Source organism: Spea bombifrons, chromosome 7 (genome assembly GCF_027358695.1).
Source record: "Spea bombifrons isolate aSpeBom1 chromosome 7, aSpeBom1.2.pri, whole genome shotgun sequence".
Classification (NCBI taxonomy): domain Eukaryota; kingdom Metazoa; phylum Chordata; class Amphibia; order Anura; family Pelobatidae; genus Spea; species Spea bombifrons.
The window spans coordinates 32,222,976-32,237,991 of NC_071093.1; the positions used below are offsets into that span (position 1 = coordinate 32,222,976).

General features: G+C 39.7%; 1 protein-coding gene across 1 annotated transcript in view; it reads right to left on the reverse strand.

Annotated features, from left to right (window-relative positions):
* Positions 1–310: 310 nt before the first annotated feature.
* Positions 311–15,016, reverse strand: part of IQCA1 (IQ motif containing with AAA domain 1) — a 60,287-nt gene continuing 45,581 nt past the window's right edge. The window contains exons 9-19 of the mRNA XM_053471377.1: positions 13,870–13,945; positions 13,409–13,515; positions 13,098–13,190; positions 12,794–12,861; positions 11,472–11,554; positions 11,281–11,388; positions 8,897–9,096; positions 3,248–3,334; positions 1,818–1,995; positions 1,069–1,307; positions 311–544 (exon numbers count right to left, since the gene is read on the reverse strand). Coding sequence (XP_053327352.1) covers positions 422–544; positions 1,069–1,307; positions 1,818–1,995; positions 3,248–3,334; positions 8,897–9,096; positions 11,281–11,388; positions 11,472–11,554; positions 12,794–12,861; positions 13,098–13,190; positions 13,409–13,515; positions 13,870–13,945 — 1,362 coding nt within the window. The 3' untranslated portion in view covers positions 311–421. The remainder of the gene's footprint in view (positions 545–1,068; positions 1,308–1,817; positions 1,996–3,247; positions 3,335–8,896; positions 9,097–11,280; positions 11,389–11,471; positions 11,555–12,793; positions 12,862–13,097; positions 13,191–13,408; positions 13,516–13,869; positions 13,946–15,016) is intronic.

The window sequence follows — 15,016 nt, forward strand, 5'->3', positions numbered from 1 at the left end:
TTTATTTGACATTAACATAAAATAGGCAAAGACTGGGAAATGTTACTTGAAAATTCTCATTTACTGAACATGAACCACCTAGCATGTACACTGCTCTGAATGTGTGCCACTCTGTCAAACGTATATTTGTCAGTTGTGTAACCAGATACAGAGGAGGAAATCTGGGCCTGTAGTTCTGTGATGAAGATAATTACATTTGAACTTCTGCAGAGTATCCCTTCAGACATAACACATTCAAGATCAGGTACAGAAGTACTACGGACATCCACATTCCATAGGGTTGAATCATTCAATCCAAGAACAGACATCATTGGGCTGCAAAGTCAAAGGTTTAATTTACATTAAGGTATGAAGTTTATCACAGTTTGTCCCCAGATGGGAAAGTGAACGGTCTAATCCCAGGCTCTTCATGGTCAATAGCCTACTTCTTCTTTTTTCCTTTTTTCGCTCCTTTGTTTTTCCCACTGTCTTTCCCTGTCTCTTCCTCTCCACCTGACATTGCTTTGATTCTCTTCTTTCCCAGAGGTGTTTTAGCGTACCATGCCTGTAATCAATAAACAGTCACAGTTTACATGTTTATGAGTCAGTTTACAAGTGTGGAAAAATGGAAGAAATTGTCTATTTGTTCCCTTCATTATCCTTCAAGTCAAGAGTAGTAGAGAGAATATGCACAATCTTCTATCTACTGGACAGGTGCCTACAAAGGAGTGTTTTCTTATATGTGTCTCTTTGTCAGCAGTGGCTGAAGGTATTGGAATATGATGCTATACCGTCATTACTGCTCAGACTAGAATGGGAGCTGAGCTAGAGAGATTAATACCATAGGAGCCACAAACCTCACTGTTCCCTTCAGCTAGATGATAAAGTGGAGGACTTGACTACAGGCTTGGTTGTAGATGAACAACCTAATAGCTTATGTTGTTACAACTGGTTTTAAAAAAACTGAACAAAGTTATACAGTTACTAGTAGAGTAACTGTGATTTTGAGATATTACGGCTAGGAGATAGAATGCTAGATTTCTGAACACAGTGCAGGAACACCAGAGAGAATGGTTTTCAGGTCCATACCTTAAATGCTTCCTCCTCCTCCTTGTACACAGGCTCCTGCCGAGACAATGAACCAAGAAACTCTGATGCTACAAGAGGCTTGCGGGGGATCAGCCTTATCCGCCTGTCGTTCAGCACGGTCTCAACTGCTTGGACTATGTGGCTGGGAGTGAATCCATCGGTAACCTTAGCAAGAGCGCTGAAGTTCAGGGAGTTGGTGGCATTGTCCACTTTCTGTATAATCACGTGCTTCCACAAAGCTGAGGAGGAAAAAGAGGTTTGAACACAGGGTGGCTTGGGATAAAAAGTTGGCAGAGGATTAAATACCAGTGTGGCTTGCCTATGGTCAGTTTAAATTATTTTATAACTTTATTGGTAACTGAGTAATTAGAGCTATGTGGATCATATGTAATCTGGGTGCGTGTTCAGGCCAATAAACTGGTTTGTCTGTCAAGCGTGTAATGCATATAATTCAAATAGTAACATATGTTTCTTGAATACAAAAGATACATTTTCTAGAAAATAGAAATAATGTGATTTTTGGTTGCACTACATGTATTATGTATAATAGATAAATTATTTTCCTGGAGCAGACCCACAACTCCAGCCATCGAGGGCTGCAAACAGACTAGGAATTCTGTATATCATTTTCTAAAGAAATCATTAAAGTACTTGTTTTCAGATACCTGTGCTCAGGCTAGCAGATCCAAAAACTTGTTTTGCAGCCCTCTTAGAGTTGTGCCCCCACCCCCCCAAGAGCATCTTCTTACCTAACCGTGCTGCATAATCCGGCCTTGGGATCAGAACGATCTTCTTGTATATTTTACAGAAAGGTTTGATTTCAGCATCAAATGGTCTCAGACTGGTTCCCACAATAAGGATACGATCCTCCGATTTTAAAGATTTCAGGATTTTTGGAAGATCTTTTTTCAGTCTCTTAGGGTCAAACTGTGAGAAGAGTAAGGGTGGGTTGTGGGAAAGGGAAGGAAATAAGAGAAAAAAGGTATATTAGATACCATGCAAGATGTTATTTAAAAAGATGAGCCAGAGCTCAATGGGCAGCAAAATCAATGCCTAATGAAGCTCACTCTGCTTTGGAAGGCTTCCTTCAAGCACTCTTTTATCTCGAATACTTCTGTTTCTCTTGGTTAATTTAACCGTCAGACACCAGAGGGCACCAAACCACTGAAGCAGAAAGAATGTCTTACATCGGGATATTTACTAGATTGTAACCCGTTTATGATTTAAGAAGACAGCCTATAGAACCGAATCAACAGTTTAGTTTGGAGCGATTAGAGTTATTGGGCCAGAAGCAGTGTGGGTGTTTATATCACAGCTATCTCTACAACATAAGAGTTGCCGGTCTTAAAGCAGAAAAGTTACTTTCATAGGAAAAGTGACTTACCTGAATTAGAAGATCAATTATATAGCTAGCATTTGATGGGGTATTCACAAAAAGTGGAGAATATGGTATTTTTTAAAAACATGAATAAGGGCCACCTTGGCGAATCAAAATTTGGGATGAACCCTGGTGATTTACATGCAAAACCTATGCTTCAATAACTACCAGTGGTATTAAATCGTTTTATTGTCCGTAGAGCTACATGTTGCACGGCACAAGATGGGAATAGCACACTATTAAGGGTGAACAGTAGAAGTGAAAATGTTAAAATTAAAGGATTTCATAAAACATTATTTTAAAGGCTTATAGCTTCAACACCTTCAGTGTAAGACTCCCTAATGAGCTCTACATAATGTTTCCATGTCGGGATATTAACCACACACCGTGCAAATAATAGCATTTATGGTAAGGTAAGTATGGATAAGCATTATGTGGGAGCCGAGAAGGTTTATCTAACATCGAAATGCTTTATTGAGTGACTTCTACCAGAACAGGCAAGCAATTTCCCAGAAAAACGCCTAATTGAACCATTTCAAGAACCTGTTTTAAAAATTAAATCATACATGAACATGTATTATACTGGAATACTTACTAGATCAGAACCAGCTTTTAATTTTAGCAGGTAGTAGTCACTTGACAAGCGTTTTATTATTATTTCTCCATAACCGGCGCCCGTGGCCCTCTCTTCCCAGCAGCCCTTTTTCACAACTTACCAGAAAACACTGATATGTGGGATCTTAGTAAATAGGCAGAGTTTGAAGATCATGTTTTTACATATAGACAGTAGAATACCTGTACCTGTTTCTCTGTCTTTGGCACCTTCTTGTAAAAGGTTTTCTCTGCATCTTCAATCCATATCACTGATGGTTGTAGCTGGCGTGCCACCTGCGTGGATCACACAATTACAGGGAACATTAAGCAGGCAAAGCAGCTAAAAGGAATTATCCATACAATACATATTTTGTAATAGAAACCATTATATTTTATTATCGCCTTGGTGGAAGAAGGGCTTGGCAACTGCTAGCACCCATCTATTGTTTGACTACAACCCCTACCACTCACAACCTGCCAGAAGCTCGCTGGGAGATGGAACCAAAACTGAAATTACTCAACTATGTGTTAAAAACAAATACGCACTGCTGTATATGACCCTCTTGCATAGCATAATGGTATTACTAGAGATAAAAGGGCCCAATTGCTCTGCAACTCTTTTCCAGCAGGTGAATTGTAATGGGTAGGCTCCTGGAGATTGGCCCCATAATGGGTAAATAAAGAGCAATGAAAGGAACTTTGTACAAGTATTAATTAGTAGCCATACCTATTAGGATGTGTTAAGGTTTTGAAAACAAAAATCATAAGCATAACAGCAATCAGGATGTATCAGGAACATGATTCACTTTAAATGAAATTCTCAAGAAGGTCCTTTTATAGCCATTTTAAGGTTCATAAGCACATAATGAATTACAGGATCTGGACAAACGGAGTTCTGCTACTTATTCTTACCAAAATGACTAAGAAAGAACTTGCAATATTGTAACAGAGTTAAAGTTTTGTCCATATACTTTATTATAGTTTATGGGAACGTCACGCTCTTACCTAAAATCCTCCCAGCATGCTATACACAAGTGTGACCACTAGAGGATCTCCTCCTCTCACTTCATTATACTGAACCTCAGAACAAGACACCTGCAACCATAGCCTTCTACTGCTGGTCAACCCTGCAAACCTATGGCACAGCATGGCAAACCAAAATCTAAAAAGTATATAAGAAGGTGTGCTCTAGAATTAATGCTCTTACTAACTAAAGGCTACACAAAAATGGCAGTTACTGATAATAACATAGCTCGCCTTCAATGGAGTGTCTACTGGCCATTTGTTTATGCCACCTCCATCCACTTCTGACACCTCTCCTTCCTCCCTTCACATTCTTTTTAGCTCATTCCTTCTTCATTCCTTTTAACCTCTTTTCCAATATCACATTATTAACACGCAGAATAGGGTATTGTGAATATCACAGAAATCCATAATCTGCTAATAATCGGCTATATTGCTTTTGCACTCTTTCAAACAAAATTACCAGCTGTCTAAATTGCTTGCACTACGAATACTGGCACAGCGTTTGCCCCTAAGAAAACATTGGTGAGACAGCTGTCCTAAACGCAGATAACCCGAGAAGCCCATGTATTTATAAAAAGCATGATACTGCACAAAGTGATAAAGGAATTGTTTTCCTTAAATATAAGTAAATATAAATTACACTTGTAATATGGTGGCAATTTTAATTAAAACTACATTTTCTAAAAGTTATACAGTTAATTATTCCATTGCACTGGGGCCTGATAACCTCCAGAAGGCACAGTTTCTCATAATATTAAGACTGGGCCTGACTGCAGGTCTCCCATACTAAAAGCCCAGGGTCGCACTTCTTCTATGGTTGCGTGTCAGCAGTTCTGACAGAGTCATGACTCCCATCTCTTGTGCTAGATCACGCTTCTTCTTAATATGTCTGCATTTACGTCTGTCATGGACGTAGACTCGTGAAGTAACTCTAACTTGTGGGCTCCATCTGCTAAGGAAACTGTAACCTCTGTTCCTGGAGATCTATAAAAATGAGATTGGTGTCTCTTTTGGACTCCATTGGGGAGAGTTTCACTAAGGGTGTATTAAATAGCAAATTCTATTAACTGGCCTCAAAGATAAACATACTCATACATTCACAAAGGCATACATTCTTCCTTACAAAAACAATCTCGCTGAAGCATTTGGGGCTGGTTGCATTGAATCCATGTCTGGCTCTGAATTCCACCCCTCCCCAGAATTTTGGGGTTCCTACATTCATAGGTGTTGCTCACACATCTGTGTTTTCCTGATCCTGGCTGGTCGGCGTGTATGCTGAGAAACTGTACATCAGAAATGCCAATGGAGTTACAGATCACCCGTGACTATGGGGCCTATGACACTCTTCTTCAAATAGATGAATTCAGTGGGACTACACAGGGATGGACCAGTAGTGATATGTTCTCCTCCATCTCCTAGTTACATGTACTGTATCTTGCTGGGTAGCAAAATGTCACTGCATGAAATCTGATGTCTTGGGGTCTTGATGTCAAGGGGATTTGAGGGCACAGATCCTGAGTGTCCAATTCTCTATGTTGATGGATTAGGAAAAACATTTAATTTTAGAAATAGAGCAACCAAATACATTGAGTTAAGTGGCATTCCTTATCATGGGAGCTATAACGTTGCGTGGTTGAAAGATTTTGATGCTATTATTTATGAATAATCCGGGAATACTCTGCCCCAAGGTAGTCATGTCTCAATATGTCGCACCAGATCTACAATTCCATTTGTACTTCTGAATATTTTTCTAATGAAAACTGCAATTAAAACAGTTTGATTCGTGCAAGTTTGTTTCTGCAGGGTCTGATTCATTTTTAGCACAGGCTCATAAAAAGAAAATCGGGCCTCCTAGAGAGAGGGCAGTTGTGCTCTTTGCACGAGATGTGACCTCTGGATAAGATGTACTAGGATCATGCAGAACGATATAAAGCTTTCCCAGGTGCGCAAACTTCTTTGTTTGCTAGGGTCATGGAATGTAACCATGGTGCTCCAGGAATTTACAGATAATCTGCAAATTCTCAATACTCTTTACCAAAACGATGTCTTTAGTGCTATATATTTCAGCAGTCTAAATTCACATTTTATCCATGGAAGCAAACCTATGGAGATGTTGGCACTAAATATCTTGCTAGCTAGCTGCATAGATGCCACTCAATATACCGTATAATATATTACAGGATTGTAAAGGCATTGAAGATGCTTGAGTGGACAATATAATTGAATATTGCTTCTTTGTACATAGATAATTTGGTGTATTCATTATTGCGATACCTACTGAGTGTTTGCACTAGTGTTGTGTGCACAAACTTTGTGTCTAGATAAGTCTCCAACTGAGTACACCTCACATACACACTTTAACTTGAACATTGTTCGAATTTTCATTTTTTTTATGATTTATGGCAAGCATGTCTGCTAAGTGTTGTCAGATTTTAACTTTGTGTTATTGGAGTATTGTTTGGGTCATGGACATTGAGCAATGAAGGACTGCTAGAGGAAGAACAACAAAGTAAGCATAGATTGGGAGGAATAGAAGAGTAATGCAGCAGGAGGGATGAAGGAGTATAAAACATAATTAAGGATTAATGCTGAGGTGTGTTTATGGGATAATGGAGGGTAACATGGACAGTGATAAAGGAAGAAGAAATAAATTAAAGACTAATCTGTGATGGAGGAATGAAGGAGTGACGGAACAGAGGATAAATTAATACATAATAGATGAAAAGAAAATAAGCTGTGTCGGAGGAGTGAAAAGAGGCAGATGGAAGAGTAATTGAGTATGGATGAATAGAAAAAATGCAGAGAACAGATTAAGGAATAAAGCAGGAGATTAGATGATGTGACTGGGGTAAATGGATGATGAGTGATGGGAAGAAGGGATCAAGGAGTGGTTCAGGTGAACGGATGAAGGTGAGATGAAGAAAAAGTAAATGAAAGACTGATGGGGAGAATGGGTGAATGAATGATGCAGGTGAATAAATTAAGGAGTGATGGAGAAAAATTATTAAAAAGAGGGATGTAGGAAGAGGTCAAGGCATGTGAGAGTGATGGGTAAAAGTAGCAGGATGCAGGGATTGTAAAGTATTAGTTAGACGGGTTTATATTATCACTGTGGTCTAAATTGTGCTACATTCCATGAAACAGTTTCTTACTGGCCAGATAATGATCTAGTGGTTATTTGTAAATATAGGAATGCTTTCCCAATATAGTGAAAATCCACATTCCTAGTTTGTTTTGGAATCCAAAATCAAACTATTTTCCCATAAGTATATGCAAGTGTAAGATAAGATAAAACTCCTCTATTTTCACTGCATTATCAGTTTTAAATTCATTGCATTTTTGTTGTAATAATTCTGTCTGTATTCTCAGTCTTTGCCTGTGATGTCACTGTATCTCATGCCTGCACCCTGCCTGCTGTGGGATCACGTTCCCATCTGGCAGATAATAAATCAGGACTAGTATTTGCCGGTGATGAAGCACACATCTGCTCCAGGCTGTGTTTGGCTAATTAATTATCCTGAAATGTTATAGTATGCAAAACTGGGCATTAAATAAACATATCCATCGTGTTCCGGAATACTTAGTAACAAAGATCCATGAACTTAAAGCATCCTCTGCCTGTCCAGTGGGTGTCATTAGGTTAGGCCACCCCATTCATTCTAATGATCAGGTATGCCTGCCATGAGTGTTTGAGGTGTGTGTGAGAGGATGGAGGCTGTTCGCACTATTCTGCGTTGCTAGTGTGTAGGAGACATTGATCAGGCTGTACCTGTATATTTAGGTGTATTTATCCGCATCCTCCTTCCATGATATGTTGCTTGCATGCGTTCTAATGCTCATGTATCTACTAGTCTTCTTATCATACTGCCTTGCTGTAAACAATAGACTGTCTCAGTCGTAATCACCCAGACACTGAATCTGACTAATGAAAGTCTATGGAGAAATGGATTTCCCTCGATAAACAGGACTTTACCATTCTTGTCAGGAATCAGCTCCGTTTGGTGTCTGAACAGGGAAAGTTGTATACATGAAATACCACATGACCGACAAGAATGAAACCTCCAGGTAAAAGAAGTTCATTGTCTAATGTTAAAATACATTACTGTATACAACACTGTATTAAATTAAGCATACTCTTTTCAGTTGTATACTATTAATTGTGTTGAATGTTCGTGCTGTACATACAAATGTGGGTGAATTTAAAGCTTTGACATTCTCATATTGCCCAGGTTTTTACCTATTCTACCTTACATTGCTCAATGTGTAGGTTTGTGTCTGTACTATAGCTTTCATATTAGTTATTTGCGAGAAAAGATTGGTGCTGCCCAAGCCATACTTGTACTATATATAAAATATCCAAATTAATGTTAGTGTATTTAGGTGGGAGTTAAGAAAAGAATGGCTGTAACCAGCTTGTGTGCTTAGAAATGATGCATAGGAGGTTGGCAATAAACATCAGGTAACTGTTTTGTCTTATTTTAATGTGGATGAATGAATAGTTACCTTCACTCACCAACTTGTGCATTTACAGGTGGGTAAATTGTTATCTAGTAGTCCCATGTAGATATCCCAATCTGTGTTTACCTGTGTGTAAATGGGAGGCTGGCACAGTCTATGCTGGGAATAAGTTTACCACTATTATTGCATTGATCCTATAAATTTATTAACCATATATCTTTTAGTGACCAAAAGGAAGCTGGAGCTGCTGCCAGTATTTATCAGGTCTGTCCGCTTGTATGAAGTACATTTTACATGATAGGATTTAGACAACGCACGGCTCTGCCTCTTTGAGGAGGATATAAAAAGGCTTTTACGCATCCTAAGACATACCTTCAGCACCATGTGTAACATCATCTGCAAGCCACTCTTGCCTGGGTATTTGCCTGCAATGTTAGCAGGTGACAGGTTAAATAGGTTGGCTCCGGTCTCATTACAAATGGCGTGTACAAGCATCTTCTTTCCCACTCCAGCTGGTCCTGCCAAGAGTAGGGCCTTCACCGGTGGAGCCTTCTCATGCACTGAATCACAGCCTGTGGCATTGGGAATAAACAAAAAAGAGATCTTACAAACTCCCCCAAAAAAACATGCTTCAGGCAATGTGTCTTCACTCGAACAAGCTGTTATGACAATGCTTACAAAAGTTTGGTTTAACTCTGATCCCCAAAGGAATGGAAGCAGAACACAAGTGTTGGATATCCCAGCTTGAACACAACTATCTCCATTCAAAATGAATTAAACAAAATCTGCAGCTACCACTACAGAATCACAGAATGTACCATTTTGACCAGAATGTTTTCTAACTACCCTTTCACTTTTAACTGTCATTTCGACACACCTATCTAATACAGAGGTATGTAGTCTATCTGCTTCAAAGTTTGACACATAATTTCAGTACTTATGGCCTTTGTCTCAGCTTTAACGTCTAGCCATTCTGGCTTATTTCTCATAAAAAATTTGTTTTCTCCCACAGAAATACCCCCTTCATTTTAAATGACCATCACCTTTACCACATCACAACTAATGGAGAAAGCATTGTTCATGTGGTGAAAGTGCATGTGTTATGCTTTATACAGTTGAAATTGCTCAACATATAACAGTTACATGCATCTAATCATTAATGCAGGTCCTCTCCTACAGAGCAGCCTGGTAACACCTCGGTTACATGATAAACATCCCGCTTCACATCTCATGTGTTTATTAGCTGCACCGGCTGACACCGGAGAGTCACATCTGCCTCTCATTATCTTGGAAATGTCAAACAGGAAAAATACACTAAGAACTGCTCTCTGATAAAGTATAATATCCCACCCACACCTGACCTGCCCCTCACCATCCACCCCACACCCATGACCCACCAGGAGAAGAGACCCCAAAGCATTCATTTATATAATGATTTGAGCCACACGGATAAGACTTGACACTTTAACTAGGACTTCACAGCACACAAATTATCCTTGCAGTTAATGCAACTGCTGTGTATCAAATAGGGTGTGTATAATGTCAGTACTGTGAGCAAGAATGAAATATTTTTTGGGGGAAAAACACATTCCTTGATTCAGCACATCAGCTGTGTGTGCCAAAATATGCACTTTCAATTGGAGCAGTATGTAAAAACAAATGCCTCCTCAAAGTAATAAATGGACCCTCTGATATGAAGTGGACCTGTTTCCCAGTAATTGCCTTACATTACTTGGCAGAGCATAAGAATATTGTATGTTGGGTTTATTTTTTACTTAAAACTAATTTGGAAAATCACTAAAGTATTATATCAACAAGTCAGATCAAGTGGTTGGTCTTTGCTATCAGACAAAAGTGGAGACCTTTGTAGAAGGAGGGATAAATAATGTATCTGTACAAGGATACTGGTATCCATTACACGGTTTGTGGATGTTCTGGGTGAATAAGAAGCATATAGTTAAAAGTTCTGTTTCTAACACTATTGAGGAGTTTACAGAAGTCACTAAATGTTTTGAGCATTTTGTCTGATGAGCGGATGAGGAGATGCCTTGACGTGGCATCATCATCAGTGATGTCACTGGCTATTACATGTTCATCCTTTAGATGTTGGGTAAGGAGAAAATACAATCAGAAGGTTTGATCTGGGGTGACTGGTGTGTGTGTGCATTAGTATAGTATAGTAAAGTGTATTATCTTACATTTTTATTAGTATATGTGGGAACTTCCCATGGTAGGATACCTAGAGCTCTCCATCTTCTAAGGGATAGCTTCAGGAAGGTGTGAAGCTAATCACACATAGGCCAGGGCTAGCCCAAGAGCAGGGCTAGCGTTTAGTAGGAGAGGAGGGGCAAATAAACATAGGTCCCTGTCTGGAGAAAGGAGAAGTGAAGCCTGTGTCCAACTGAGAGAGATCCCACCCGTGTTTAGCAGTGTACAAAGATTAAAGGTGCAAGCGCCGCCATTTCGGCAGAATTTCCCACTGGGTTATGTCCGCGAAGATGCAGATAGATTGAAGAGAGAAGAGAAGACAGAACAAGGGAGAAGATAAAAGATAGAAGATGAAGAAGGAGAAGATGCGGAGGTGGTCAGTGGAGAGGGTAGAGAAAAAGTGAACAAGAATGAGAGAGAGACAATGTATTTCGGACAAAATTTTACTTTTACCCAACATGTTTTCATGTTAAATATTATTGTGGGCCTTCCATAGTGGGTAAATGTAATACCATACTTGGATAACTTGCGTAACGTGAAAGGCTCACCTAGAGGAAGCACTCCGTATAAGATTAGCAGCTGTTTGACATCGCTTAGCGAAGGCATTGGTTCTATGTCAGCCAGACGCAGGGTGGTGCCCAGGTAGCTGTATTCACCTGCAGCAAAAACAGAAATGGTCAGTGTACAGGGAAGAAAAGAATTGTTGGCAGCTTAAACCGGTTGATCTTTTACTTCTTACCAACGATATCTGACAGCTTCACTGGCCTTGGTTTTATAAGAAGGCCTTCTGTGACAAGCTCCTCGTAGAGAGAATCAATGGTCCTATGACATAAAAATATCACTGGAAATCATGTCAGATCATCTTTGTTTATCTTTATGGCAGGAGACGTTTATGTTCAAAGCAGTGGCAAATCCTGGCATAGGCTGACTAGGCCTAAAGTGGCAGTTCCAGGGGGGTATTTCCAGGTGCAGATTGTCCTATTGGGTTATCAGGCTCCATGTGCATTATTGAAGTCTTTGTCCAGCCAGCACAGCCTCTGTAGAAAACTTTCCAACATGCATGCTTAAAAATTTAAATGCAGCATGCCATATCCCGCCGCTCAGCATAGAAGACAGCAGCTGAGAAGATAAATGTTCGAGGATGGCCAAAATATGCTACTAGCCTGAAAATATTGATTGCTGCAGCTTGCATTTAGATAAATTCAACCTTTGGGACATATATTAAGGAAGTACTTACTAACCTGGGAGTCTGCAGGAGAGTTAAATATTTAAACATTAAGATGGGTCAACAAAACAGTCTGAGTTCACCGTACAATATCCAGCAGAATGTTCAACCTGACCTTCAAAAAAGCTTCTCCCTTTAACTGTGGATATCGTACGGCCAACATTGCTGGCTTTCTGGCATCCATGGCTTTGGTGGAGTGAAGCATGGTGCTATCAGGAGGTGAAAAGTTTCTCTCCTCTAAACTCTACAGCAACTTTGGGTTTAGTGAATACCTATTAAACTGTGTTTGGAATTACAAAAACATGGCTTTCGAGTTAGATTACACTGAATGTGCTCTATAATGGGTAGTGAATGATGAGAATGTAACTGGTCTTGGGAATGTTTGGTTTTCAGGTCAAAAGTGTAAAATATCCCATACTGAGACACAGTTGATTTTGCTACAGAGTTTTCAGCTGCATCAGCAAGCTGGCTGACAAAAGTATTACTTTTTTTGCTAAACACAAATTCGACATTTGCAAACAATAACTGCATCTAAAAAACCCACGCTTTTTTGTTTTTATTTAGGTCTGCGTATCTTTAAAATCGAATAATAAATGAATAGCAATAAATTAATATATTCGGGGGGAAAAAAGAAAGAGTTAACAAGAGAACCGTTTGAAAAAATAATTTACATGCCACTTGGTGGTAAATGGAACTGTGAGGATGTTTGGACACTTTGGCTTCACAAAAGCAAAGGTTGTATTCAGCTCTGTGTGAGAAATACAAGGCTTTCATAATGTAGTTATCTGACTAAGACTTGTCTTCAAGATAATAATAATAATACTGTGTGTTTCTACCTGTCTGGAGTCAGATCCTTCTCCTTCTTTTTCTTCTTTTTTCCACTCTTTTTACCTTTCTTTTTTTTCTAAGAAACAAATTGAGACATAACGTTGTACTTTTCCTTTTTGTTCTAAAATGTAATAATATTTTATATACAGTGAAAACCATACTACGACAGGTGAGATGGCTAGTCTGGTAGCTTCTGCCATCACTAGTGTTATATCAGATTGTGTAGGGGCCAGGCCAACAATAATATATACCTGACATATATATATTATATATACATACACATGTGTACACACACTGCTTCCTATGTCTTACCTTCCCACCTTTCTTCCCTTTTTTCTTTTTGTTCTTCTCCCTGTCCACTGCCAGCTTCAGGTTCTGCAGCTCCTGTCTCATCAATTCATCAACCTACAGATGAAGAACCCAAAACTGATGATTATGGACAAGGTAACTTCAATATGCACACATGATTTTCATGCACACAAACTATGTGTATTGTACTTTGTATCATACATGCCATAAAAAAAAGAGGAATGTCAGAATAGAAAAGACGGGCCAAAGGGATTTGGATTCCATAGAAGAAACAGTGACATGTAGAAGACATGGGCTGAGTTCTTCTGGCACACCTGTATTCTGATTTCCTCCTCCACTTCCTTCCGCTTGCTCTCTTTGATGAGTTCCGAATCATGCGTCTGATGAAGGTTCCAGGATTCATCACGATGTTGCCACACATCTGAGGAGAAAGAGCTTGTCAGCATGGTGTATGGGGAACAACAAAGATGATGACTGAAGGAAAACAGAAAAATAGAAGATGAAAGTGGCACACTGTTAAAAGAAAGTACCAAAGAGACCGTACATAGAACACATGAGAAGGCCAAAGAAAAATAAAAGTGAGAATTAAAAGCTTACGAGCTTATAGTGTGTTCCATATTTTTCTATACAGAGCACATCTCCCTCTACACATTAAGGTGTTTACTTAGGTTGTTTATCAGACCAGTACAACCATCTCTATACCATCAATATTATTTTCTAAGACTGAATCCATAAATACATATACTGTATCTGCAAGTATATCTTCTGCACTTACCCTCATATGTCTGGTTTGCAGAGGTAATGTTGGGCAGAAACTGGCTTGGTTTCATCCTCCATCCTTCATCTGCTTCCTAGAGGAGATGGACCACAAAAGGAAACTATCCAGTATGCAATATTGTTAAATTGAAAAACTGTCCATACAAATTATCGATACAAACAGTGTGCATCTGTTCATTCACCAACGTGCTTTTGTGATACTGATCACGAAAACAAGCAGGTTGTAAAAACACACAGACACATACTTCTACTCTACATACATGTCCTGTGTGTCCAAACTGCTATTCTAAAGAAATATTTAGTTTTACCTATGTATTGAGAATAGTGGCTTCAGAATTGTTGAAGATCGGTCCAGTGGTGCAAACGTCACGGTAACTCCCTGAGACTGAGGACATATGGGGGTAGGTTTGAGTTTTGGAGGGGGCATAGCAGATTCATGGGGAAGCCTTTTTCTCAACTTCCTAGTTGCCTCTTATGTCTAAGTCCCCCTGTGCGTATGGGAGGCCACAGGGTGACCTGGGAAGCCTGTCTGATCAGCCTAGTCCAGACTTCTACAGACTAACTCGCTATGAGGGCTGTTACGAGACTGTCCTTATCCGCATTTCCCGCTTGCTGCAATTGCTCCACCTGCTGGCTGTGTCGGGAATTGCAACTTACGCCTGACCGCAGGACAGCAGGATTCCCTTGGAACTCTCAGGCGGATTGCGAATCAGCTCCGGTCTGCTAAAACTTCGAGGGGTTGTCACTCCCCCCTTAAAGCCTCTGATTTCTGAGAGGCAAAGTTGAGAGGCATCCAGGGATATAAAGGATTTTGGGTCGCCCTATTGGGGGGACTGGGGAGACCCTGTTTTCTGTATAGTGGGATAGGGGGAGCAACAGATATTATATTTCTCGAAAATGAAAGATGGAAAAGTGCTGAGCCTCTGCTTCTTTATTCTAGATATTATATTTCAGCACGGTCTATGTGTATAATGTCCTGGAACTCAATAAAAAGTCTTTGTTTTTACCCTTCATTAAGTCTCGACTGATGTTTGGGCGATGAGCTATTTTTCACTGAATGCTCTGGGCAAAAACGAGAGACTTTGCTTGAGTATTGGAGCTCCGCCATAAGTCATGACTGTGCCTGTCAATGAATGAACGTGACT